This window comes from Cnephaeus nilssonii (assembly GCF_951640355.1).
Source record: "Cnephaeus nilssonii genome assembly, chromosome: 10".
NCBI lineage: Eukaryota > Metazoa > Chordata > Mammalia > Chiroptera > Vespertilionidae > Cnephaeus > Cnephaeus nilssonii.
This window is the reverse complement of record NC_137081.1, coordinates 14,501,739-14,529,681: the sequence shown is the minus strand read 5'-3', so window position 1 is coordinate 14,529,681 and position 27,943 is coordinate 14,501,739. Positions and strand designations below refer to the sequence as shown.

Below are 27,943 nucleotides of genomic sequence, written 5' to 3'. Positions count from 1 at the left end.
TTCAGCAGCTCCCCACATCTTTTGGCAAGATGAGCCTCCTTACAGTTACCCCGAATGATTTGACTCCTGTCCCCTACTCACGTTCAACTCTTGTCTTCCGGTCACTCTCTCCCTCACTCATCCGGTTCCCTCCCTTCCAGTCAGCCACTGGTGCGTGCCCTCCAGACTGACTGCACCCACAGGGGAGGGAAGATTTCTAGTGGTATCTTTTTGGGTCTTCCTGGGACCAAGCAGCTTCAGAAGCAACCAAGAATCTGGCTGGCTCTGGGCTGCCCGTCTTGGCTGGAGCCTCCCAGAGCCCCCTCACTGGCGGTGGGATGATGTGCACATCCGGTGACTTTATGATCCCCACTCTCAAATCTTGGCTTAAAAATAGCGAGCATTTTCTTTTTTAAAGGATATTATAAAGGTGACGGACAAAATGAATTTTATGTATTAGCTTTCACTGAAAATGATTCAGTGTGTGCTATACACCACTTATAGAAGGGAACTAGGATTCCAAAGCCAAAGACATGCAGGCTTGTATCAATTTTCAAAAGATTGAAAATCACATTCTTTCCTTTTCCCCCAGCCTTATTGAGTTATCACTGACAAATAACATTGTGTATCTCTAAGGTGTACAGTGTGGTGATCTGATATACATATATATTGTGAGATGATTGCCATGTTAAAGCTGGCTAAGACATCACCTCACGTAGTGAACATTTTTTTGTTTTTTGTGAGAATAAGACATTCTATAATCAACTGTCAAATATACAATACAGTATTGTTAACTGTGGTCATCATGCTGTACATTAGATCCCCAGGTATATTGAGATATAACTGATGTAATATTGTGTATGTGTAAGGTGTGCAGTGTGATGCTTTGCTAAGCATAGATCCTGCAAAATGAATACCACAATAAGGTTAGTTAACACACTCGTCACTTCACTTAGTTGTGTGTGTGCGTGTGTGTGTGTGTGTGTGTGTGTGTGTGTGTGTGGTGAGAATTTTTAAGATCTACCGTCTTAGAAACTTTCAAGTATATAATACAATATTGCTGACTGTCGTCACCATGCTAAAAATCACATTCTAGCCAGTTATATACCAAGGTTGTGTCCTCATTTTTTTCAGTAAAGTAAATCAGGTGGGGGCTGAATCAAAGGCTTTGCTGAAAATCACTTCCCCTTCCAATCACTAGCCCTTACCTTTGGCAGAGGATAGACTTAGTTGGAAAGTCTTGGTCTCTTTCTCCATCTTTACCAATAAACATGTTCTTTTCAGCCCCCAGACTTTAGCCCAGACAGAGTAGTAGTCACACATGACTTGGTGGCTGGGAAGCAGCTACTCTCAGTGGGATAAGGAGCACATTAGGAGTACAAGCTCGGTCTTCCGCTTATAGCCCTGCCTTGGTTGATTACACAGCCCCGAGCCAGCCTTTTCACAGTCTTACGGGTCAGCATCTTCGACACTATAACTTGAGGGAAGATTAAACTGCCTTAATACCATTCCAATGTTACAAAGTATTGGCCAAACCAAAAGTGCCCAATCTTAATTTAGTAATATTGTACATCACTGCATTCCCCCCCAGAAAATATGAGAGGTTCCCCAAGCGATTTCTTAGATGATCAGAAGTCTAATTGTGGTCTAACAATGGATGGGAAACCTTGAGGAAAACTATGTGTCTCATCCATGGTAGGATGAGGAATTTTAACCGAGTGGAAGGTGCCCCGTAATGCAGAGGGTTGCCCTGGCATCCTCCTGAGCCCAGTTTTCCGGTACGATCCTCATCTCGGGGATCTTCACCCACTGACACCCAGGTTCCGGTTGCCTGGTTGCCTTCCCCTTACTTCCCCACGGGTTCCTGGGTGCTGTCTGTGTGAGCCATCATCCTTCCAGGGGCTTTGCATGGTTAAAAATCCTACCTCTTCCTTCTGCTCCCAGGGGTGAGGAAGATGGAGACCACGCTAGCCACGTGATTGTGTATGGATCACATACTAGACCCTTACATTTGATAGGCTTATTCACAGCTGGAGTCAGTCCCCAACGCCCTGCTTCCTGCAGGCGAGGCTGAGCAGGCCAGGTCCTTCGACCTCACCAGTCAGATACCTTACTTTTCCATTTGTGAGGAAGGCTGGGTAAGCGATGGGAGAGAAGCTGGGGGTATATTACTCTAGGAAATTCCTTTTGAGTGGCAATACGAGGACCAGGAAATAAGGGTGTCCTGCCTACCACTTCTAAGTATCCTGATATAAGCAGCCTTTCTTCAAATACTAAATCTGTGGTTAAAAGATTACCTTTGGAAGTGATCGCAAACCTGTGTGGGGTTTTTTTTGTGTGTGTTTTTTTAATCCTCACCCAAGGATATTTTTTTCCCATTGATTTTCAGATAGAGTAGAAGGGAGGGAGGTGAGAGGGGGGAAAGAGAGAGAGAAGGAGAAACATCGACATGAGAGAGACACATCGGTTGGTTGCCTCTCGTACACTCCCTGACTGGGGTCAAACCCGAAACTGAGGAACATGCCCTTGACCAGGAATCGGACCCTGGACCCTTCAGTCCACAGGGTGGAGCTGTAACCACTGAACAACCCAGCCAGGGCCAAACCTGTGTTTTTAGAGAGACAGAAAAGTGTGGAAAGCAGGCCAAAGAAGGCATGAGGGAAAAGAAAAAGGAATACAGTGGACCCAGGCAGTCCTCAAGTCTTCTAGAACACGAAGAATTCGGTTTGGGTTGAAAATGAAGAAATTCAAGCGTGGATTTGAAGGAAGCTGATGAAAGTGGTCTTTTCACTTTGAGACTATTTCTAGCACTATTCACATCTACTCTCATGACTTTAATTTTATGAAATTGTTGTCATTACTAAAATAGCTCAAGGGGAAATTACTCTAAGAGATGCTGTCATGGAGGTTTTAGCAAAGAGGAAAGGTTGTGTTTTAAAGATACTGCCAAGTTCAAAGAGATGAGACTCACAAAATAGCAGGAGAGAGAAACAAGCATTAAGAATGGGGAGTGACGTGAGAGAGAAGTGGCGGGGCAGTGTATGTGGCAGAAACTCCAGCTGGAAGAGGCTGAGCTATGCAGGGATGTCTGTGTACCACGGGCTGGAAGGAGACAGTAAGGAAAGACAGGTTGCTTTTCAGATAAACCAGAAAGGTAATCTGAATTTCCCAGGCAATAAGTGGTCATTGACTTTTGAAGCAACCAGGGTCGAGCTGTAACGAGGGAATCACTAACGAGTTAGTGCAGGCTTAATACAATGTTAAATGCCAGGGAAAATCAGTGTAGCAAGAACGTAATTGGGGCAGACAATGGATTCTCTGTGAGAAAAAAGGGTGCAGAGCAGGGCTGGGACCAGGGTGAGGGGAGTGAGGCACTCGCTTTGGGCACAAAATTTAAGGGGATGCCCAAAACCCTCAGTCATCAAGATAAGTCATATTTTAATGTAACACTATTTAACCATCAAAAATAATTCCAAAAAAATCCACGAAGAACAAAAGATAAAATTTTAAATAGAGACAGGACAGGAGGGCTGGTTTTTCCTTTGGCCTCAGGCTCTGATACACCCAGTAAGAGTTTATTTAGTGAGACAACTTCCCCCCAAAACTCTCTGTGTAAGTTCCACGTAGCCCGGCCCAGCATTTGCCTCGTTACAAGGATGGTGAGGCTGACCTGCCATTCCTGTCCGGGACTGCAGGGCTCCCACGTTTAAGGGAGAACTGAGAGAGCAGGGGTACCTGGTGGTAGAGGAGCGTTAGTCCCACCACTGGCTGTTTTCATGTCTAAAATAATCAGCTTAGTTTGGCCTCTTCTGATTCTGCAGTTGTTTTTCAAGTAAGAGTTATTCGTAGGCAAGGGTTTCACCAGAAGGATCAACTTGTGAAGGGAAGAGCCTCGAGCTGGGCGCTGTGTTACTGCAGGTAGTCCAGAGGGCGGTGCCTCCCTCTGATGGCACCTCTTTGCTCCAGCCTGGCAGCATGACCGGTCTTCTGGAGGGAAGGAGGCAGAGCTGGCGAAAGGGCTTTTTCCCTCCCCGTAGTGGATGGTATATCCCTCGCTTGTGGAGAAAAGTGATTTAAGTAATCACTTACTTTGCTCACTCGTCTTTGTACAGTCTCGGGGTTTTCCAACAGTGACACTGTTGACATTTTGTACCAGATAATTCTTTGTCGTGGGAGGCTGCCCTATGAATTGAGGATGTTTAGAAACATTTCTGGTCTCTATCCATTAGGTGCCAGTAGCTACCCTGACTCGCCCCTTTGTGGAAACCAAAGATGTCTCTTGATGTTGCAGATGTCCCCTGTTGGGACAGGAGTCTCCCCTGGTGGTGACACTGTGCTGTCAGGAAACAAGACCGACTAACTGTCTTCGCTTCCTCGCACTGCTCTCCCGCACTTCTGTATGAATGAATAAGTGTCTTCTTCCTGACACGCATGTTGGTTATTTCAGACCTCCTAATGGCTCATAATAAGACCTCAGCGTCGTAACGGGTAGCTTTAAGTAAAAGTAGGTTATAGAAATGGAACCCTCACCCGCCATCATTCAGTGTAAATCTGTGAGATGCTTTCAGTCACAAGTAACAGGAAATCGAATTCAAACTGATTTGTACAATAAAAGGGAATTGTTTTCCATCAGTGGAGCTTTAGGCATCAGTTGATCTGCTAGCTCATATTTTTGAACTCTATTTTTTTAAATGAATGTTTCAAACGAACGACAGTTCCTCCCCCAAAGCTCTCTTCTGACCGATAGATTTCTCAGTAATAGTCGCAAGCTCAGCACATCCTGGGCATCTTTGAGGAGCCCCTTGCCAGCTGCCAATCGTTTGCATTTTATCTCCATAGTATTTCCTCCTTTTCCCCCTGGGGGCTCCCACACTTCCTCGAGCTCAGACTGGTGCACTAACTTACCAACTGTTCCTCCGCTCCCAGTGTCTTCTTGCCAGTTAATCTTTCCAAAGCTGAGGTTGCTGTTCTGCTTCAAACCACCCTAGCTGGTCCTGTATCTTATTGATTAGTTCAGACTCCTTCCCATGAGCATCCCAGATCCTTAGGTTCTAGCCTCAGTTCATCCTTCAAAGCTCTCCCCACGTCCCTCTGGCTACAGTGAGCTTTAGACAACTGGAAAAGTCAGTGTTTTCCAAGCGTGCTCCCATTTTTCTGACTTGAACTTTCATTTGTCAAAATCTTTTTTCTTTAAGGCCCAGCTGGAATGTCCCTGTGTCCACACAGCCGTCCTCGTCCCCTATCTCCACAATTAGACAGACTGCTTTCTCCTTTGTGCCTCTCTTATCTTCTGCTTCCCACCTTATAGATTTGTATTCTTGCCTCCTCCCCTCAAACTTCATATTCAGAGATGATGCTACTGCTTGTGAGGTCCAAGGCTGAGTCACTAATGAACTAAATTATGTATTTTTGTATAATTGATTCATATTTTCTGTGCTTGTCATATTGTCATCCACAGCAGACAGTTTTTATAATATCCCCCAAAGGAGATAGCCAAGTGGAAATTCACCTATTAGTTCACTGTGTTGCTCACTCACAAAGTGCCACACACCAGCCAGTTCCATGAGGCCCTGCCTTTTTTGTCAGATGTACACCCATGGACAGAATGAGTTTATCACCTTCTGCTTTAGTTTCTTCACTTGTAAAAAGGGATAATACCTACCTCATAGAATTGGTGAAGTGTGTGTGTGTGTGTGTGTGTGTGTGTGTGTGTGTGTGTGTGAGTGTGAAGTGTGTATAACAGTGCCTGGCATATAGTATGCACTATGTAGAAATACATTTGGCCCTTTGCCTATTTATAATTTCCATTTTAAATTGCCTACCATTTTCTTGAAAGTCTTTGGGGAAAGAGCATATGGGGACAGAAGTTAATGAGAAAGTCTGAGAGGAAAACAAGTATGAAAAAATACTAAATTTAGACTGATTTAAATATACTAGATGGTGAATTTGTAGCATTTCATTATTAAGCTTTTCTTATCTTACCCTGCTATAAATGCCAGTATTGAAGCATCTGATCGTAAGAAAAATTGAAAGTAACTAAACAACTCAAATTATTTCTTTGGAAGTGAAAATATGTGTCACAGATTGTTATATTTATAAATCAAGGAAGGTAGCTATTTAGTACGTAGAAAAGCAGTCGGAGTCTCTAGAGCAGTGAACATATTTACTTACTTCCCTTAGCAAAAATCAAGATTTATTGCCTTTCAAGATAAATTTTGACTAAATATTGACTTTAGGTTCTCAATCATTGTTTACCCGAAAGACTAATAAATCTTGACACTTCTCAACTTGAGTTGGAGTCTACTTGGTATTTATTAATTTATTTAATAAGATTTATAATCTTAACATTCCGTGAGCTTGAACAAACAAACATTATAGAGTTTAGCAAGAGTAGAAAGTCTTTAGTTTATATTTTCTTTCTTCCTTTTTTTTCTTTTTCTCTTTTGCTGAAAGAAAGCTTTATTGTTTTTAGTTGGTCCACGGCTTGGGAGAGGGCTCCAGGGTGGTAAACACTGCCTAGTGGCTGCAGGGGGCAGGAGCTCTGACATCAAGGGGGTGCCACCAGAGAGGCCCCTCAAACCCTACTAGGCTCCGGAGGCTCCTAGTCCTGCTTGAGGGTGAGCCTTCCCAAGATCTATTCACCCAGCCCAGCCTGCACAGGTTAGTCAGATGCTCACCCACCTTCCTGATGAGGTTCACCTCCTCATGTAGGAAGTGACTCTCCAGGAAGTCACAGAGATGGAGGTCAGTATGGGCAGAACCCCGGTGCACACATCCCAAAACACGAGCCTCCGTTTTCTCCCGGGCCATGGTGGCTTCATGGCGTTCCTGGCTCTACCCCACTCACCTTGGGACGGCTTCTGCATGTCCTGGAAGAGGATGTGGCCGCCGTTTTGCATTTTTACAAGAGGCTGGATGCTTTTGTGCTTCTCCTTGCCCAACTCACAGAAGTGGCCCATGCCCTCCAGAGCCACATGGTGGAAACACAAGCCCAGAGAGAGGTAGGCATAGGAGGCCCATAGATGCAGGTTGACCAGGTGGTTGGTGGTGGCCTCCACCTGGGTGGAATAATTCTGCTAAATCTGGGAGCTCATGGGTGTTCGATAATAAGGAGCTAATCACAGAAGTCTGTGCCAGTTGGTCCTGGAGACAGAGGATGGCTGACAAGATGGTTTTGGAGACGGGGACTGGAAAGGAGTTCGGAGGGTGGAAGAAGAGGGACTCCCTAGGTCTGTTCTTTCCAAACACTGTTGAAGCAAGAGATAGGTTTAGGGGACCCCTGACATGCTGCCTTATAATTTCAATCAGCAGCAATTACACAGCATGTGATTTTCACTTCACTTCTTAAACATAGTACATTTAAATAGTCACTGCCAAAAAACCACACACACCTTACTTGAGACTTGTAGAATACTTCTAAATTTTAAACCAATTGTTATTCAGATTGGATTTTTAAAAGTATCTTTTTTTTGGTTGCCTTAGTCCTGTAAGTATATCCAAGTAACACAGGATTATACTTGTTAGATGGCCTCTGTCCTGGTCAGTTGATGTCTGTTGGTCTCAGCCTCCGTCTGTTTCTCTAGATATAATGTGGATTGAACACTCATTGTGTCCAGGGGCAGTGCTAATAGGTTACAGGCATAACATGCGCCATATTGCTGTGTGGAATGTCAGGTGCTCCTGGCAACCGCCGCAGCCCATTCTACAAGTGCCAACAAGTTACCCTACCTGTGTCAGCCACAGTGGGAAGTGTCCTTCAAGTGCTTTATTTATGCTTCTTACATGTCAGCCCTTTGTCTGTGCAGTCCAACCTTTTGAGTCCAAGTTTTGGCCAACAATAAGTGACAATTTTTTTTACACTCTCTCACTGTTATAAAGGCCATTTATAGACAAACATAAAATGAAGCCCATCAGAAAATAATTACTTTTCTGATTGACAGAAATGAACTTTAGTATAGCTTTGGGAAGAACCAGTCAGTGCATTTCAAGATTGTGCTTTGCTTTATTGTGCTTCACAGATGTTGTGTTTTTTCATAATTGAAGGCAAGACCTTACACCAGTAAAGCGATTACTACTCTCTTCATTGCAATACTGTATTTATTGGGGTGGTCTGGAAGCAAACCCACAATATTTCCGAGGTCTGCCTATATGTGTATTCCCTTCCAGCCATGAATTTTCATCCTGGGAAGAGAATTCACTATCAAAAGACTTAAACCCATATGGAGAAATAGTTTTGAGATACTGCAGTTTAACATGAGCCCATAAAGTAAAAAAAAAAAAAAAAAAGGGACTACCAGCTGTCTGCCATACTACAGAGTGGGCAAAAGTGGGTGTACAGTTGTGAGTATGTGAAATGTATTATTATTTATTAACTAGAGGCCCAGTGCACAAAATTCATGCACTGGGGGTGGGGGGTGGTCCCTCAGCCCGGCCTGTGCCCTCTTGCAGTCCAGGAGCCCTCGGGGGATGTCTGACTGCTATGGGGGTGGGAGAGGCTCCCACCACTGCCACTGCGATCATTCACCAGCGGTGAGCCCAGCTTCTGGCTGAGCGGCCTTCCCCCCTGTGGGAGCGCACTGACCACCAGGGGGCAGCTCCTGCATTGAGCGTTTGCCTCCTGGTGGTCAACGCGTGTCATAGCGACCGGTTGTTCCACCATTCAGTCAATTTGCATATTAGCCTTTTATTATATAGGATTATTGTATTATTTATTTGTATTATTTCCCTATGAACAACTGTAAACATACTTTTGCCCATGCCTATATTCACATTAGCAGTCTAAACAGTACACTTGGGTTTTTCTTGATTCCCCCTTTTGCTCCTTTCGTTTCACTTGAGATGCTTGTGGGTGCTATTTGCTTTGGAACAGACAAAATGCATACTCAGAGGCATTTGTTTTCATGTGCCTGATTCTCCATCCAAATATTTCATGTTGTAATTGATTTAATGACTAAGTAGGTGCCTCCTACTTTGTGGGTCACTCACCACCTTGTCCCACAGACCGAGTAACTTAGCCATTTGATATGAGAAAAGTTTTAGATCACTTACAGTAGTCCCCCCCTTATCCACAGTTCTGCTTTCTGGGGTTTCAGTTACTCATGGTCAACCTTGGAAAGAAAATATTAAATGGAAAGTTTCAGAAATAAACAATTCATACGTTTTAAATTGCATGCTGTTCTTAGTAGCATAATGAAATTTCACACCATCCTGCTCCGTCCCACCAGGGACATGAGTCATCCCTTTGTCCAGTGTATCCCTCCCCGCCGAGCAGTCACTTAAGTAGCCGCCTAGATTATCAGATGAACTGTCGCGGTATTGCAGTGCTTGTGTTCGAGTAACCCTTATCTTATTGTTGTAATTGTTCTATTTCCTTATTAGGTACTGTTGTTAATCTCTTACTGTGCCTAATTTATAAATTAACTTTATCATAGGTAACTATGTCTAGGAAACGTAACATTATATATGGGGTCTGGTACTCTCCGCAGTCTTAGGCACCCCTGGGGTTCTTGGATCATACCCCTCACAGATGACGGGGACTAAACAGGTGCTTCTCGATGTCCCTCCCCCGGCTCTTTTCATTACCATTATGTAGAATTCCGTAGCCTCAGTTCCACGGCTACGGGTTCCCTAACCTTGAGAACACATCCCAGCCCCGCCCCCTCCTGCAGTGGAGGATGCAGGCCGGCCCCTGCTTTGCTTGGTCTCCACTTCCTTTAATGGACACCAGAACCACATGGCAAAAAAAGTGCCTCTGCTCTCTCTCCACCAGTCCAGCGCTGTGCCCAGCTTTGTGCTGATGCCAGGCTCACTAAACATAATTTTCAATTGTGTACCTAATGTGACACCTTTTTTTTAAAAGTACATGTTTAACTCTTAACTACTTAAAGAGCCTATGATTACAGACTGTAAGCTAGGAAGGCTATGTTCTTTATGATTCTGCCCCCCCCCGCCCCCCGCCCCCCCCCCCCCCCCCCCGCTAATTCTTGTAAAATAGCAAGTCATTGAACCCCTATTTCTGTTTTTCTTCTTTTTGGCAATTCTGGTCTCTAAAGCATGATCAAGCCACATTTTGCACAATGCTGACCACAGCTCACTGTCCCATGCCGGAACCCTGGACAGACGGAGGAGGGAGGGACAGGGCAGGCCCCTTCCCTCTCCTGGGGCCACCTCTCCCTACCCTGTGTGCCTACAGTGAAAGGGGGTGAGCAACTTGCCAGCTTGTTTGTTTTTTCTGTTTTAACGGAGCAAATGAAAATTTGTCCTCGCACTCTCTATCTTTTTTCCTCCCTTTTATAGAGGTACCTTCTCCCATTTTTTTTTTTTTCTTTGTCCCTGTTCTCTTCTTAAAGCTTTCTACCGTCCAAATACAAAACACTGGGTTTACCTTACCAAGTTGGGTAAAGGGGGTAGGTAGCATGGCTGTGTGTGTTCTTTCCTCAGTGAGAGATTCACCTGGGTCCAGCCAGAGCCCTTGCTGCTTTTCTCTTACGCCCATGAATTTTCCAGCTGCTGGCCAGGGGCTGCAGGCCTGAGCTGGTAGCCGTGCAATAGAGAAAAGCTGGCTGGCTCCTCCTCGGAGCTCAGCTCAGTAACGCCACGTCGCAGCCAATTGAGCTAGCTGGGTGCACTTGTGAGAAGAAAGATTGTGCCTTTGTGGAGCGTTAGGCCAAAATTTCTGCTCCAGCCCCCAGCAACAGATTCTTTGGGGGTGTCTTAAAAGGCCATTTGGGAAATGGACTTACATGCAGCAAATAAGACTTCGGTTAAATGGTTATATTTGTTTCCCGGAGTGCATCAGAGGGAAGCTAAACTCTTCAGAGCATGTGTTCATTCAAGATTTGAAGTGGGGTGGGAAGCAATAAAAAACAAAAAAAGGCCAGTGGGTTCTCTTGTGAGATAGTTTTTTTGTTCCTATGAATTGAATACACTGAAAAGTTTCAAAAAGAGACTGGGAAGAATGTATTTGCTTTGATCCAACATGTGGAGTGTTCCCCTCTATAAATGCCCTTTAATTTAGAAACATTGTTGAAAAGTCTATTTGAAAGTACATACAAATATAATATGTAAATAAGCTCTAATTAGTTATTTCAATTAATTATTTTTTGTTTCTGCTTCCCAGCTCTATTTTTCTCCCCATAATGTTGCTTGTCAGAGTCCAGCTTTGGCACCCTCCAAAAAATGTGCTTTCCTAACAGGAATTACTGAGAAAACACATTTTTCCTCTGTTGAAAACTTTATAATGATAGTGAAATCCCAGATTCTGTATCTTTATAAGGAATTGTTTCAGACATTTTTTAGTCTATGATTTGCTAGTATACTGAAGAAGGAAATCTTGCAGTTAATTGAAAGAATGGGTGTTTCCTTCTTCAAATAAATGGTGTGTGTTGGTTTTAGAAAATGAATCTACATCAGGCTACCAACTAGCTTCTAATCTTTCCCGACCATCCTATGCTCTTTCATTGGACTTGAAGATGGAAAGTTTTAATTCTTTCTAAGTCAACTAAGATTCTTCTCAGTGGGAACTAGGGAAGCTCTGGAACAACGTGAGTACAGTGAACTCAGGTTGTTCCTATGCCGCAAAGTTTTGGAAATAGACTGAGCACCTGAAATGTTGATTTTGGAAGCCTAGAAAGTAAACTAACTGTGTGACGGATTATGAGCTTTTCACTGATACAGTGCACTTTACTTGAATCAAATTAGAACTCTAGAGCTCGGAGGGCTTTGGCGGTCACCTAGGGACCAGGGAGCAACGCTCAGTTTTTACCACCTCAGCTCCTGGGTGTGGTTGGGTAGAAATGCACGTTCCGGGCCCTGCTCCAGTCTACAGAATCAAAATCTCTGGGGCGGGGTCTACGCTGTTCACAAACATTTCTAGAAAATGCTGATGCTCAGCAAATTTGGCAAACTGCCGATTTAGGCTAACCATCGATTCTGCAGTGAGGAAGGCGGGCCCAGAGAGTTGATGGGTCAGGCGTCCATTGTACCCGAGGCAAGAACAAGCTTCCCGACTCTAGACTTGTGCTGTCTCTGCACCATGTATCCAAAACAGTCCGAAGCAGGACTGTTAGGGTAGGTTGAAACCTGCTTCTGTTACGAGGGGTGATTTCATCGCCGAGATTAGGAGAGAATGGTTCCAAATAGGATATAAAGGTGAAGACACCCAAGGACTAGAGGGCAGAGGTTTTGTGCTGGGGCCTCAGTCTGAACTAAAACCTGAAGGAACCTGAGCCGTGTTGTCTGTTCTCTTTTCTATGAACCTGGAGACATATGCAAATAGGTAAGGATGTTTAGCTCATTTGTTAGCTCATATAATTGAGCCCCAGCACATGGACACGAGTGCCTGGCTGAGATACACATCTTTAGGCTATATGCTTTCTTAGAGTGCACATGTGTGTATTTTAATATTGCCTACATATGTTCCATCTAGAAAATTATAATAAAGTCATTAAAAAGTACAGACTGAAAAACCCAGCACTACCTACTGAAGCATATATGACTATCCAGCAAATGCTTACTGATGTTTATTATATTCAAATAATCAGAAAAGATAAAATAACCTAAAGTTGTTTTTACGGTATTCTGTGGTGAGAGTTTCAACTGTGAAGATCATCCTGAATTTCTACAAGATCAGGATCACTTTCTAAGTCATCAGGGAAGGCTGAGTTCCATTCAGCCTCACTTCAGCGTTAAGTCAGTTGACTGCCTATTTTTGGAAACTGCAATGCCCGTGTCTAGAATATGTCACAGTCCACTCAACTCTGTCCCATAGTCCACACAGGAGCACGTGCATAATGTGGAATTCTTAGGCTAGGCAACGTGTTTTCATAGGGAAATGAACAAAAGTAGCCTGCTTCAAGAGGCAGATCCAGGATAGCAGGATCAATTCTAGAACAGCCATGGGAAATTAAAATCTCTATGTAAGCATGTGGCCGTACGAATGCTAAATAATATTCCGTTTCTCATCCCTTCCACATAAACATGTCTTGATGGTCTGCTTGTGCAAAGCCTCGTGTTAAGTGCCGAGGATAAAAAATAGATGGGAGAAGTTTGGCAGTGTGGTTCTGGCTGTCCCAGCGCACCAAGAGGCCACCGAGTCGAAGGCAGTGTGGTCGGGGAGTGCAGCAGACAGCATTCCAGCGCACAGAGCTAGTGATTGTGACGGCACCTCCCGCGCGCCGCGTCCGTCCGACACAAGCACCCCGTGTGTGGGGTTCTCCCTTATCTTTCACACATACCTCATTCCGCAGGAGCGCGGATTTCGTTGCTGTTCTAGGAAGGAAGAGTAGTGAGCTCTTGAAGCCTAACACCAGCACATTTACTTCTGTCTTCCATACCTCTAGTTAAAAGCAGGATCTCTCTCTCTCTGGCCCACGCACTGTGGAATGGCTTAAATACTGATGCCATTTTATTTGTGATGACAGTGAAAGTTCTGTGAGCTTTGCGATCCTTTTATTCAGGCTATTCGTGTGAATCAGTATCTTCTTTAGTTGGGGATTTGTTAAAATGTGTTTTAGCTCCTTCTAATGGAAATGGGGTGCAACACTGATCATTAGTAGTAGTAGTACTTTATTTTGTACCCATATATGAAATTGGCTTAATGTGAGATTTCTTTGAAAAATGTAGTTCTTAGCACCCAACCATGATATGGGCCATATGGAAGGAGTTCTAAAATGAAAGCTGTAAATCAAAAAATGTCAGAAAACTGCTCCTGTTGATGTAATCATGACTACCTGTTCTGGATTTTGTCCATTGGATTGACTGTGACAGAGTCTCTACACTCGCCAGGAAAAGGTAGTTCCATCTAAAAACCAATCCTCTACGGCAGAGCCATGGTTATTACCAGGCCCCTGACGGTACCAGGACAGTGCTCCCAGAACCATGGACTTCCTTGGACATGAAAGGGCCTTAGCCATCGCTCGCAGGCAACCAGTGGCCTTGAGTAATCGGCAGGATTTGGCAAAGTAGTGATCGGAGAAGAGGACCTTGTGTAAGGAGAAATAATGTGCACCAAGATATAGAGGGTGGAGAGGGCACACTATTTGGGGAAGAGTGTGGAGAGTTCTCTGACTGGAATAAAGAGGTTATATTCCCACTGGAGAGTAAGCAATAGGAGTAGGTAGTTGGAAAGGCGAGTTGGAGGCCAATTAATGGACAAATTCCTTTCATTTATTTTGGAAGCAAAGGAAGGTTCTACCTATCAGTTTTTAGGATCATTTTAGAGTCAGACAAGCATAGAGCCAAATCCAACTCCACCTCTTATTAGCTGGGTGACTTCAAGACAAAATACATAACCTGGCTAAAACCTTAGTTTATTCATCTGTGCAATAGAGCTGATCTCTCTCTCTCATAGAAAGGTGTGGCTTGTATAAGATCCTGTATGAAAAGCCCCAGCAAAGAGCCTCGTGAAAACAGGGTCTCAGAGGGAAGCAGGGAGGGACACGTGGGGGTACAGGGAGGCTTACCTGCTGAAGAGCTGGAATCAGAACAGACCAGAAATGGACCAGTTTCGGTGCTCCTCCAGGAGCGGGGGGTGGGGGGTGGGGGTGGGGGGGAGCTCTTGGGCTGGAAAGAAGGACACGTGCGTATACATGGGTTCTCTGCAACTTCTGTCCTGTTGTGGAATTTTGTTTAACTTGAGGTGAGAGTTGTGTAGCCTTGTCCTGTGCTGTTAAAGGTACAATAATCATAGACGTTTGCTTTTGTTTTGAACAGGATGCCAGCGATCCATTGGCCTTTCCAATGGGAAAGCCAAGGTGTGCAATTACAGCGGGTGGTATTACTGCAGCAGCTGCCACGTGGACGACAGTTTCCTCATCCCCGCACGCGTGGTCCACAACTGGGATACGTCAAAATACAAGGTAGGTGCAAAAACTCTGTGCACTTCATGACAGCAACTTGTTCATGTTGTCACGTGGATTATTAAGATAATGACATGAGAATTTGAAGCGAACTTGATGAGGTAGTTTTATAAAAGCTACAAGATCTTCTCCCACTTTCTACTCTGCTGTGTCATCTCTCTTCCTTCTGTGGTCATAACTACCGGAACTCACATGCTGATTCCCACTTCTAGCTCCAGGTTTGCTATTGAAAGTGAGGCCTGTGGAATTAATTACCTAATGGACATCCCAGCTTTAGTTTTAAACCTAGTTGTCTTTGAGCCATCTGGTTGGTTAGCTACATTGTACAGCTCCTCCACCCTTCCATAGACCACCCTCCTAGCAAGTACTAGAAGTTGGCAAGGCGAGGAATCCAGCCCCACACTGGAGTGGCACTTTAGGCTTAGGATTCTTTTATGGTGCTGTGCCTGCCACATAGCAGAGAAGTCTGTTACCTGGTCTGACTAGCCTGTCCTGTGGGCACTTCAGAACGCCCCAAGTGGGCTTTATCACCCTCCCAAATGTCCCCCCAAGTACACATGGCTCCACCACTCACCACTGCCAGTGCTGGGAGACCTACTGGACTCCCCTATGCCCCTCCCCCGCCCGCCCAATCAGTTAGCAGAAATCACGTGCAGAATTATAGCTCTTGAGATCATGCTCTCCACTCAACCACACTAACTTGAACCCTCAGCGTCACTCATGTGATGGAATTCAGTAGCTTCCTAGCTGTGCTTTCTGCTTTCAAGTCTTACCCCAGCAATATTTCAAAAAAAGTCCTAATATCACCTTGGGTAAATTTTATACTCTCCTCAGTTTCTTCACATTCAGAGTGGAGATAATAATAATAGTACCTATTTCATAAGGTGGTTCTTTGCTTAAATAAATGACTCACAGAAAGCACCTAGTGCAATGCCTGGTACATATAATAAGTGCCCAGTTAATGGCAACTTTTACATGATTGTACATAAGGTAAATAAAATCTCTTAACATAGAGACCTTTGTGACCTCTAGTCCCTGCCTCCACGAGTCTCTTCAGTAAGATCACACGCCTCCCTATCCCCAGTCCTGCCGTTTCACACCTCTTGCCCTCACTCAGCACAGCAAATCCTAAACCCAGCTTAAACCTCATTTCCTCTCCTGATTCTTTCCTTCCCCTCTCCCAGACAGTTATCATTCTCTCCTCTGCATCTTGTACTTGACACTCTGCATATAGGCTATAAATATATTTGCCATGTGTGTATTAGATAAAAACTTACTTAGAAGGAAAGAACACTAAGTTGAATTTGGTTTAGACAGTTTAGATTAATCTGCTTGGAGCAGGGATTTGACAGCCAAGAGAGGTGTGTAGAGAGCAAGTGAGTGAGGCAGTCCTAGCCCCGTGATCATTGAGGGCTTAGGCTGTGGCACATGCCAGCGGAATAGATGCCAATCAGCTGAGCTAAAGCAGAAAAGGTGCCACTGAATGAGGAAAATGAGCAATTCAGGCATAGTTTATGAAGATGTGAAAGGAGGAGGAAATCCAGGTCTGTTTGCAGAGAGCTGTGAAGGCCACCCAAACCATCCATTTAGCCATCGCTGACACTTGCCATCTCTCTACGCAGCAGGCATTTGCCACAGTGGTCATTCAAATGGCAGGGCTTGATTTTGCCAGGATAGGTAACTGATTGAGATGTTGGGCACCCTCCCTTCCTCCATGTTGCACGTGAGGAGGATCTCCTGTGTCAGACCATTCCTTCTCAGGGTGTCGGTGAACAACAGGAGAGTTTAAAGCAAGAAGAGAGCTGGTCGATCTTATCTGGATCAGCTCTCACAGGCATTAAGCAACTATATTCCATTTAGTGCAGTGTCTGTCTATCTTTGCTTAGATGCAGATTTAACTTAATATTCCTAATTGGGAGGATCAATGCAGACCTATCAGTTCCCAAAACCAGACATCTTTCTGTGAGATCTGCCTGCTCTCTCTAATAGCAAGTACGTGACTGGCCGTTTCAGCCAGTGAAAAGAGGGTTTTGCAGAGCAGGATGAAGTCTGTCATCTTAAGCGTTTCCTTGTCTGCCCTCTGGAGAAATAATCATCCTAATTATTTTTAAAGCAGGATTTCATCTGTTTTCTGGTGTACATCCTGCAAATTGAGTTGATCTCCAGGATTACCCTGCAGCTAAGCTCTATCCTCAAATTTTCTAATGAAATTCTCTTTGACTATAACTTCCCTCCACCACCACCCCCCATTCAAAAATACCAGCATGAGAAAGAAGCGGTAAGGAACTCAGATTTAGCCTCAACTCTTCCTAACAGTTCCCCTGTGTTGTACTTTTTAAAAATATTTTTGTATCCTAGCCAGAACAGTCACATTCCATTTCGCTAGGGGTTTTCCATGTTACGTAAACCATTTCCTATCTCTGATACTTGGAGAGGCATTCAGAGCAGGCTCTATTGCCCTTGCAGAGCTGGAGAGTAGGCGCTGATGGGGAAAACCACTTGTTCGGAGTCATTTGGAGATTTTGAGAACAAATTGTAATTAAACTTAAGATCTCCTAATTCCTCCTCCATTAGACCACAGTGCCTGTTTTAACAGGACCAAGAAGTGTTATGATTGGGATTGATTTCAATAAGGAAGGCTTTCACCATGATGTTTCAGAGATGGGAAGAAAACCTTATACCAAAGCAATGAGTGGTTATTTGTGGGAAAATTATTTTTCCCTTTTTCAATTTTTATTCTCCTAATTTTCAGTAATGTGACTATATTACTTTTATTATTTTGTAAATTGTGACTTAGTTCTATATACTTTAACAAAATATGAATTAAAACGTATTCTTTTTAATGCCTCAGAATTAGAATTATGATTCTGTCCTGCGATAGAAAATTTCCACGTGCTTTAATGTGGTGTGGGAGGCTGTTTTTCCATAAAGAAATTGCTGTGTGCTGCTATGTCTTTATTCTTTTTTGAATATACTTTCACAGATTTCAAGATTCTTCCCTCAGGCAAGCAAATTACTCCTTTCTTATGTACCCTTCCAGAGGTCATTTCTCAGACCTGTGTTTACACAGAAATGGCAGTAGGCAGTATTGTACACAAGCTGCTGTTAGAGAACTTTCCATTTAGATCATAAAACTCTTCATTGGGCTTTTTTTTAAAATAGCCATTCCATATTCCATCATGAATTTTACACACATCAATTTATCCAACCTGACTTTTTTTTTTTATGGACATTAGGTTTTTCTAATCTTTTGCTGTTATAGACAGTGATTCAATGAATAGCTTTATGCATACTTTTGAATATAAGTTCTTTCATTTATGAGTGAGACTTCCTAGGTGTAGGTATGTATATTTGTGAGTTTGAAGGATATTGCCCTCAGATACTGCCCTCAGTCAGGGTTCTGTGCTATACTTGTACCTTCTATCTTCTTGCAGGTATCTTTCTTCCCTTAGTACCAGATGTCGGCTGTCACATCTGTTGTCGCTGTGCTGCCTCTAGCTGTCCTTTCCCACTTTATTTCCTCTAAATAAGCTGAATCACGTAGATGCAGGGCTGTGGAAAAAGAACCCCCTCACAGATTGCAGCACAGTCCCAGATTTGAGTCCTTATAGCTTAAACCAGGGGTGGGGAATGTCTGGCCCGCGGGCTGAATAAAGCTTATGAAATCACTTGGTCTGGCCCTGCCAAGGCAACCACTTATTGAATTTTTATTTAAAATTCAATAAATCTAGGAGCTTTTTTCATAGCAACATAAGTTTATATTAAGTGAATTATATTAAGCGAATGATGTTATAAATATCCAAATGATCCTTGGCAGGAAAAGATTTCCCACTCCTGGCTTAAACTATTTTGTTCTAAGGTAAAAGAGCTTTGAAAAAATTTCATTTACATTAGTAATAAACACTAAGTATTATTTAGTAAAATACTAATAGGTCAATGAACTGTTGACCCTGTAAAATTGTTTCTAATGTGAATGGAATGGGGTCATGGAAAGAATGCCAAGTAAAACCATTCATTTTTTAAAAAGCAAGAGTATTGGGTTCATCCATCTGCACTTGTGAGCCGAGTTTTCACTCTGACTTTCCACAAATTTGGTTGGCAAGAAGTAGGACAGTAGCTTTTAGGTGAAATATATTCGGCATTCACATATAACTCATGCAATATTTATATTAACAAGAAAGAAACTCCGTCACATAAACTTTATCACCTAAGAATGTCATTGGCTTCCTTCCCTAAGTAACTCTATATTTTTAAACATTTTCTTTTTTAAAAAGCTTTTAAATTACAGTTGAGTTTGAAAGTGGAATCCTCATACCAGCATGCAGGCCCATTTAGAACTTAGGGGGGAAAGTGCTCTATTTTGCAAAAATGGCATTTCCTGCTGAATTTGGAGCCCTCTCAGAAATTTCCTCACCAGAGTAAGTGATTGATTCTCAAAGGCAAGCATGTGCTCAGCCTGGCTGCCAAACACGGCTCAGCCTGCAGGGATCCGTTCACACACCCTGCAGCCGCGGTCACAACACGCTCTGTATTCCTAACACTCGTTAATAACCCGTGAAGCAGCGCCTCGGACGTGATTGAAACTAGCTCTGTTTTTGTTTTTAGTAATTTCAGTTTATGAATGCTGACGTCAGTAGCTGCTGTCCCATTTGTCTTGCTGCTTTTACTGTCTCTGTAAAAGACTTTTTTTTTTTTTTCCCCCTTTCGGGCTTAAGTGCCACCTGAAGAGAGAAGCCTTTTAAGGCCTGGGAGACTGGCCAGTGCCCTTTGTCCTTCTGTTCACCTACTAAAAGGTAGCATTGTGAACCTAATTCAGCAGGGCCCCGACTCAGTATAAACACTGCTCAGTAGGGCCAGGAAGACTAATTGAATTGTACAATACATCATTTTTCAGCAACAGTTTCAAGTGGGTTGTACTTCATTTGCCAGAACACCGTTCGTTTTTCCCTCTTTTAAGGTATTTAAATATTGCAAATATTGAACTAGGATAAATAAAATCTATTTGAACCCCGTTCTGTCTTTCCCCACTGAGCTGTGAGCTACAGGAGGAAGGCCCCACCTGGGTTATTCTCCGCCCCGTGCCTCGTGCTTACCGCAGTGTCTGGCATGTACCTGCGACTCTGCCTCAGAGCGAGGCATTGTGTAGTCCTGCCAACTGTTCTTTCCAGTCTGGTAAAACAGTCACAGGTTTTGGCAGATGCTAGGTGCGTCTTTGGAGCTGGAGTTACAGAGACTGTAAACTTCATTAATTCTAACTCTGCAGGACCCCAGAGGATTACACAGCACAGCAGGTACCTCAAAAATAATTGCTTTTAAGGGAAAAAATTATGCTTTTAATAGAAAAAAAATGATTCATATTTTGCATCTCTGTAAGGATCATAAACTTTTATATGAGCTGTACAATAAAAGAAAATGATAATATTGAATTTCATAAACATCTGTTTTTAATCAACATGCAGTAGCCATACATTTAGTTATCACATGTACATATTGATGGGTTTTCATGGCTGTGTCTGCTTGTTGTACTCTCCTCTGCCCCATCCTTGCCCACTAAGTGAATTTCTGTTTGTTTCTAGACCTCGAGCCAATGTCACCTGTTTTGCCAGGCCTGCCTGGCTCCTAAAACCCCCCTCCCCCCGCAGCACAGTTGATTTCTTCCTCCTTTCAGTTACCTGTGGATCTCACCCATAGTTCTTTTGTGGTAGATGACGGGCTATGTGCTACATGTGTATTTTGTTTTAAATATTTGTCTATTGTACTAAACAGTGAGTCCCTTGAAGGTAGGGACTGTATCCTATTTAACTTCATTAGTAAGCTTCTAACCTAGAGTGTGAAACATAGTGGATTTCCATTTGCTTTTTCATAAGCAAAGTTGTTTGTTTTGTTTTTATGGCGAATTTCTGCCTTCCTCCCAGTACTAGAGACGTTTTGGAGGAAACCTGGTGAAGAAGTTTTACTTTTCATAAATAGAACTAAGCCAATTCTATGTATCAGTAGTGAGTCCATGTCTCAGTGAATTAGAACATACAGGCCCCCCAGATTGCCCATGTGTCATGCATTATTTAAGCAACCCCCTCTCTCTCTTGGATGTGTTATGTTTCTACTACTTATTTCTACTAATGACAGTGATATTTTATAGTCAACTTTCGTTGTTTACTACCAGAGGTAGATACAGAATTGGATGAATATGCTAGAGGCAGCCCAAGTTCCAAGTTGTTCTAATAAGAAAAACTCCTTTCTGCTCACTAAAGTGTGTATTTGAGCCCTAACTGGTTTGTCTCAGTGGATAGAGCATTGGCCCACGGACTAAAGCAGGGGTCCTCAAACTTTTTAAACAGGGGCCAGTTCACTGTCCCTCAGACCGTTGGAGGGCCGGACTATAGTTTAAAAAAAACTATGAACAAATTCCTATGCACGCTGCACATATCTTATTTTGAAGTAAAAAAACAAAACGGCAAAAACACCCACATGTGGCCCGCGGACCGTAGTTTGAGGACGCCTGGACTAAAGGGTCCCAGGTTTGATTCTGGTCTAGGGCATGTATCTTGGTTGGGGGCTCAATCCCCAGTAGGGGGCATGCAGGAGGCAGCTGATCAATGTTTCTCTCTCATTTTTCTCCCTCTCTATCTTTCCTCTCTGTAAAAAAAATATATATATATATATATATAGTTCAAAAATAAAAGTGTGTGTTTGAGTCTGTTTTCTATGCATTGAAATTATTCTGCACATATTTATTTTTTAAAACATTGTTATTTCTTTGAATTTTGTAATAGGTGCATAATTTACCTATTTTTTAAAAGTGGTATAGGACATACATACATACACATATACATATATGTATTTTTAAAATCAGGGAGTCTTAATCTCCCCTCCCCCCTTTTTTTAGCCTTTTTCTGGAAATAATTATAGAGTCACAGATAGTTGCATAGATAGTACACAGTGGCCCTGTATCCCTTTCACCTAGTTTTCCCATTGGTTACATCCTAAATCATTAAAGTATATTTTAAAAAAAAACACAACAGAAAACTGACCTTGGTATACTGGGTCTGTGTAGTTCTGTGTCATTGTATCACGTGTGTACATGCAGGTAATCGGGATATAGAATTAATGCATTTCTTTCATTAATGCCAGTTGAGTTTCTGGAAGAGAGAAGGAAGACAAACTTCATATTTAGTTTGGGCTTTTCACTTGGCTGGGATACTTAAGCTGTGGTTCGTAGTTTGAGGCGGCGTGGAAAGCCGGACGAGTCAGCAGAACTGATCGAGGACGTTGATTTTGTAGGTGTCTAAGCAGGCCAAAGAGTTTCTGGAGTACGTGTACGAAGAGCCCCTGATCGACATCCAGCAGGAGAACCCCATGCTGTACCTGCACGCCGAGCCGCTGGCCACCGTGGTGCGGCTGCGGCAGCGGCTCAAGTCGCTGCGCGCGTATTTGTTCAGCTGCCGGGCAGCCGTGGCCGAGGATCTGCGCCGCAGGTAAGAGTCATAAATGTCAGATGGCTCCAGTTTGTTTTTCTTTCCTGCCCGGGGAGGGTGGTGACATGATCTCTAAGGGCCTTTCCAGCACAGACCGGCTGGAATTCTGTGGTTCTGCCTCTGGGCTCATCTTGGACATTTTCCTCTGAGGTCCTCTATCAGATTGAGCCAAGCAAAATGGAAATAATATCTCAGCATAACTGCGGGCGATGAACCCAAGGCCCGAGTTCCCAAGAGGGTGAAGACTTCTCTTACCTGTCGGTTAACTTGAGACAGTGATGGTGGCAGTGTCTCTCCATGGATCACTTCTTTGGTGTTTTACACTTTTTCCATTTTCAGCTCCTATTTATCATCAGTAAAAATAAGCATGTTTCAAATATTTCACAACTTAAAAACATTTTTCAGTGGGAAATAAGTAGGTAGGTGGTTATGCAAATCTTATTTTCCAGAGAGAGAGAAACTTGCTCAGTGATGCAGGCAGGAGGGCTGGGACGGAAACGCCCAGGCCCAGGTTCGGCCTTTTCATGCTCCCATAGTGCAGGCTTCCTACAGCTTGTTGTCTCCGAGTTCAGAGAACACACAAGTCCATACTGGGCTCAGATCTCAAAATCAAATCAGAGTGAAAACGTGCCTGCTCTCATCAAATTCCTTCTTTTACAGTGAGATTTTTATTGGCATTTAAATTTTCACTCTTGGCTTATACAGACTAGCTTGTACTTGACATAATTGTTGATGGTGTTCATAAGTCCCTAAAAATACCTTTTAATTTTTTTTTTTTGTTTTAATAGAAATGACCAAAGCATACATTAGTCATGGATTTTGGAGGTACGCCTATGTGCATAAGTACCTTTGGAAATATTAAAAGTGATATAGTTTGCTATTTGAGATCCAATTAGATCCAATGACACTGACATAACCCCAGGCATCCGAAGAAGACATTTTTAAAAGAACTAAATGTAGATAGTGAAGAATACATAATATGTAGACAAGCTCTCATAAAATAATAATGAAAAGGCAGCTGCCATAAAGCAAAATATTTCTCAGTGGTAGTCATTCTACTACCTAGTTATTTTTTTTAGAAAGCACTAGAAAGTGGTCAGGATTTGTTCCTATAAAGTCTAGGCACATCTTAATTCTAAAATATCAGGGCTTTCCGTGAAAGGCAGTAGAATTATATGTCTCAAACCAATTTACCAACTAAACTATATACAAGAATTTTAACATTCAAAGTATTTTCAGTACTTTTGGGCTTTTCTCAGAGCTAATTTTTCTTGAGCCTATATGCTTAGGTAATATTAAAATCTGCACATGGGAATTATGTTAGATACCTTTCTGATATAGTTTTACTTTGGTTAAATATGTCAAATCAGGGCACACATTTAGAAATTAAATAGGAGATCCTCCCTCCATATGGATGACTAAGAATACCTATGCTGTTCCCACAGTCCGGTGGTTTACCACCCTGTACTGCGCCCATGGCCAGGCCACCAGGAAAGGAATGGAGGTTCTAGAGAGAAGGCACTCCCACCCAAGCCTGTGAGAAGGAATACAGTAACTTTTTTCTTTCCCTTGATTTTTCTTCCCTGGACTTGTTCATGACCATTCCGTAGTGCAGTGCCTGGCACAAGATGGGTGCTTACTAAATATTGGCTGGATAGGTGGAAGGAAGGAGGGAGGAAGAATGGGTATTATGGTGCCACTTCAGACCACTGAACAGCGGCCAGTAGCCTGATTTTGAGGAAGGAGTCATCTTCAGATTCTTTTCTTCCTTACTTCCTGTATGTTACTTAGCACAGCGTCTGACCCATCCAGACCCCTTAAAAATAGTAGTTGAATAACAAATCTAATCAGCCAAAAAAGATGTATTTAGTGGGTTCTGTTTCTGGGATAAGTCTCAAATCTGTCCTCTCCTCCTCACTTCCAGGGCAGCACCTGGTTTAGTCTCAGGATACTGCAGTACCCTTCTGTCTAATCTGTTTCTTCCCAACCGAACCTTCGCACAAGACAAATTATTAAAGAACAAGCATGGAATTCAGGATCTGCCCAAATCTGGTTCATTATGCTCTACAGGATATTCTCAAATACCTTGCACTTTACACACAAGTAATTAATTTTGTTCTTGTAGGTTCTCTGTACTTACAGGCTTGAGGTTACCATGTCTTTCCAACCTGGCACAGAGCAAAATATACAAGTAACAAGCATTTTTTCTACAGTCTTTGGAGGTCAGGGGGAGAGAAGTATGGGGATTTGTCTTCTTGAATGATTTCAAGTCATGTTTATTAATTTTGAAATATGACTACTTAGTGAAAGATGTCTAAGATTTTCTGGGCTGGGCCATACTTAATATCAATTCTGCCTACTTCAGCGTCTACAAAAATAACCACAGATACAAAGGAGAACCATTGCCCACCTAATATGCTAATATCCTGTTCCCAGAGGTCATCTCTTACCTATCGTTCACTTTTATATGGCATCTGACTTTTTAGAACAATTAGCTGGCAGTACCTTTAGAGATGAGAAGCTTCCCCAAAAGCAATCTCCAAGGTTCCTTTTGTGTCACCTGGGGATACAACAAGAGTGGAAGAGTTTACACCGTGAGAAGAACCGCTGGGCCCTACTGCTCTTACATATCCTGGATAGAAATTAAAAGAGAGGGGAGTTGATAGGCAGGGCAACGGAAAAGAGCAAAGAAAAATCCAGCTCTTATCTGGTCGTAAAAGGCATTCTCTCCTTGCCTGGTTTTTACCTCGGTAGAGGAGTAGCCATTAATCTCCAGCAAGTAGGCCCAACATGCTGAAGACTTGTCAGCACCATATAAACAGAATAAAGCAAACTGTTAATATTGCTGTCGTGAGAAAACTGAAAACAGACTGATTAATTGTATTGGCGTTCGACCGCCAGGGAGCCAACTTTGGTCGTCGCCTTATTAGGGAAGTCACAGTTTGCTTTCAGGCCTTTCATTATGAGGGCCGGCCAGTTTTCATCCTCACTGTTTTTGTTATTGTTGTTAAATGAACGCCTTGTTCTTGAACTCATACTGCAAATCTTGACTGGCAGAGGTAATTAGTTAGAAAAAGTCAGTGTCTTCCATGAAGCCTAGAATGTTTACAGTGCTGACAGTTGAGTTTCTGAGGACTCCCAGATGGCGACCCTGCTGGACCGGTTCAAGGCCTAGTTCACTTTTCATGAGAAGGGTTATTTACAGTGTCCACACGTGAAGGCGCATGAAGAACTGAGGAAAATGGAAGCACTGTCAGGGCACATTCGGGGCAGCTGCTATCAGCGGAGTCTCTGGGAAGGCCCAGCCCTGAGTGTCCCACTGAACACGGGAGCATGGGATAAAGGTGCACATCAAGTCACAAAGGGCGCCTCAGGGCCAAGTTTGGCCCTCAGACACCTTTTGTTTGGCCTTTCAGGGATGCCCCTATTGTTGAAATAGCTCAACCGGCGTGGCTCAGAGGTTGAGCATCGACCTATGAACCAGGAGGTCATGGTTTGATCCCTGGTCAGGGCACATGCCTGGGTTGCCGGCTCGATCCCAGTGTGGGGCGTGCAGGAGGCAGCTGATCACTGATTCTCTCTCATCGTTGATGTTTCTCTCTCTTCCTCTCCCTTCCTCTCTGAAATCAATAAAAATATATTTTTTAAAAAGTTGTTAAAACAGTTGCTAACATTTCAATAATCGGGAGTTTTCATGAACAGGCAAAGGGAAGCTGGCTGTCCGGTTTCTCTGAGGAAATCGGAAGCTCTGATTGCACAGCCTCCCTCGTGTCTGGCGAGCAGCCCTCAGCTTGAGGTCCCGGCCCCTCCACTCCGCTGTGGTCTCTGTGCCCCGCTGTCTCCCCAGACTCAGTGCCATGCGCCGTGAGATACACGGCTGCCCTGGCTTTCCTGTGCCAGCCGGCTTCCGGTATTTATGTTGGTACCTGGGCCTGACGTAATCACGATTTCATCCGTGAAGAGGCGCTTCCCCATAAGTATGTTATTTGTTCTTTACAATAGCCCCCTTGAATGGGTAGGACGGATGGTATTTAGACAGAAGAGAAAGAACTGACTTGGAGATGCTACATGAGTTGCCTGAGGGGATGGGGCTGGTGAGCAGGAGGGTCCACACTCGGAACCAGGTTTTCTGAGGTTCACATCGCTGCTGCTTTCTTTCCCTGGCGTGCTTGCCATTGGTGAGGGTGATGTCCAGAGGTCTCCAGACCCTGAAGAGGAACTGCTTTTAATTCTCCTGAAGCCTCGATTGAGGTCCTCTGGGAGAGTGTGAGGGAAGGCAGGGAGGGCCAGGGAGTACTGTCCTGTGAGTGGGAGGTGGGCTGGCTGATGGCACCCCTGTGCTCACTGCCGAACTCAGCCAGTCCTGCAAGGTAGGCATGACCATGGCTCAGCACGGTCTCTCTAGTCAGTGTTGACCAGACCTTTGCGTTTCACAGACCTGTACATTTAAAACAAAAATGTGGAGGTATCTATAGGGTTGTCGTATATAAATGTCTGTAGCCAAAACAAACATTGTCACCGGTTTCTCACTATCTTAATATATAAAGAGGTAATATGCAAATTAGGCCAGGACGCCTTAATGGGACGACTGGACAGGAGGAGGGGCCGGGCGCAGCCCCGAGCCTGAGAGAACAACACACAGGGGCGCCTGCTCCGAGCCTCCATAGTGCGGCTGGGATCAGGCCCCCAGCAGACACACACAATTTGTCAAGTTTAGTCCTTGGCTTAGACCATTCGGAAACAACTTAACAGCTTAATTGGGAGTCTCAACAGAGTATGAAAAGTGATCTTCTACCTCCTAAACCACCACTTCTGTCTTTGATTTCACATTTTATTTGAAATTATACTTATATGCAGCATTAGTTCTCAATGACATATCAGCTTTACCAAATGATGAGAAGTATCTATCATAAAGATTGTCATTGTTATTAACATTACATATCATGGTAGGTACCAGAAAAAAGACGAGTGTGCACGGGGGTTGTCAGAATCTCAATGCTTCCTTCAAGCAAAATTTAGCAGCTTGCTAAGTTCTTAGAGGAGTCCCCATAAATGTCACCTGATTTACCAAGATCCCCTTTCCCTTGTTACCCCAGGGAGAGCTGTCTTTCTCTAGAGTTCACTGGAGGGAGGCTAAGTTCAAAGGTTGATGTGTCCTTTGGCTGCCTATCAATGTGTCCAAACCTGAGCTCCCGATATCCCTGCCCCCATTCCCATTGCTAACTGTTCCTCTTGCAGGCTTTCCCCTCGGCATACTGGCACCTCCATCCACCCAGGTGTACAGGCTGAATCCTCTCTCTCACATTCTACACCCAACCCCTCAGCAAATCCTGTCAGTTTCCCCTCGTCCCCACCTCCACTGCTACCACCCCAGTCCAAGCCAGTCTTGCCCCTGAATTGTGGCAGTACTGGTCTCCCCCTTCAGTCTGCTCTTAAACTGTAGTTTCATTTTTAGCTTTACTCAGTGGCCAGATAAGTTTCTATTGAACGAGTACAAAAAACGTTTTATATAAATGTTAAAGGCACGCTTTAAAATTAAATACCCATTGCATTTTGAAGTTATTTATTACATGTTCTTACCAGCTGATATCTTTTTAAAGTATGATACTTTGTAAAACACTGTGTAATATG

General features: G+C 43.5%; 1 protein-coding gene across 6 annotated transcripts in view; it reads left to right on the top strand.

Annotated features, from left to right (window-relative positions):
- PLEKHM3 (pleckstrin homology domain containing M3) overlaps positions 1 to 27,943 on the top strand; it is a 165,428-nt gene that overhangs the window by 49,447 nt on the left and 88,038 nt on the right. For all 6 annotated transcript variants that reach the window (XM_079781997.1, XM_079781998.1, XM_079782000.1 and 3 more), the window contains exons 4-5: positions 14,692 to 14,837; positions 22,119 to 22,312. In XM_079781997.1, the coding sequence (XP_079638123.1) occupies positions 14,692 to 14,837; positions 22,119 to 22,312 (340 nt within the window). The remainder of the gene's footprint in view (positions 1 to 14,691; positions 14,838 to 22,118; positions 22,313 to 27,943) is intronic.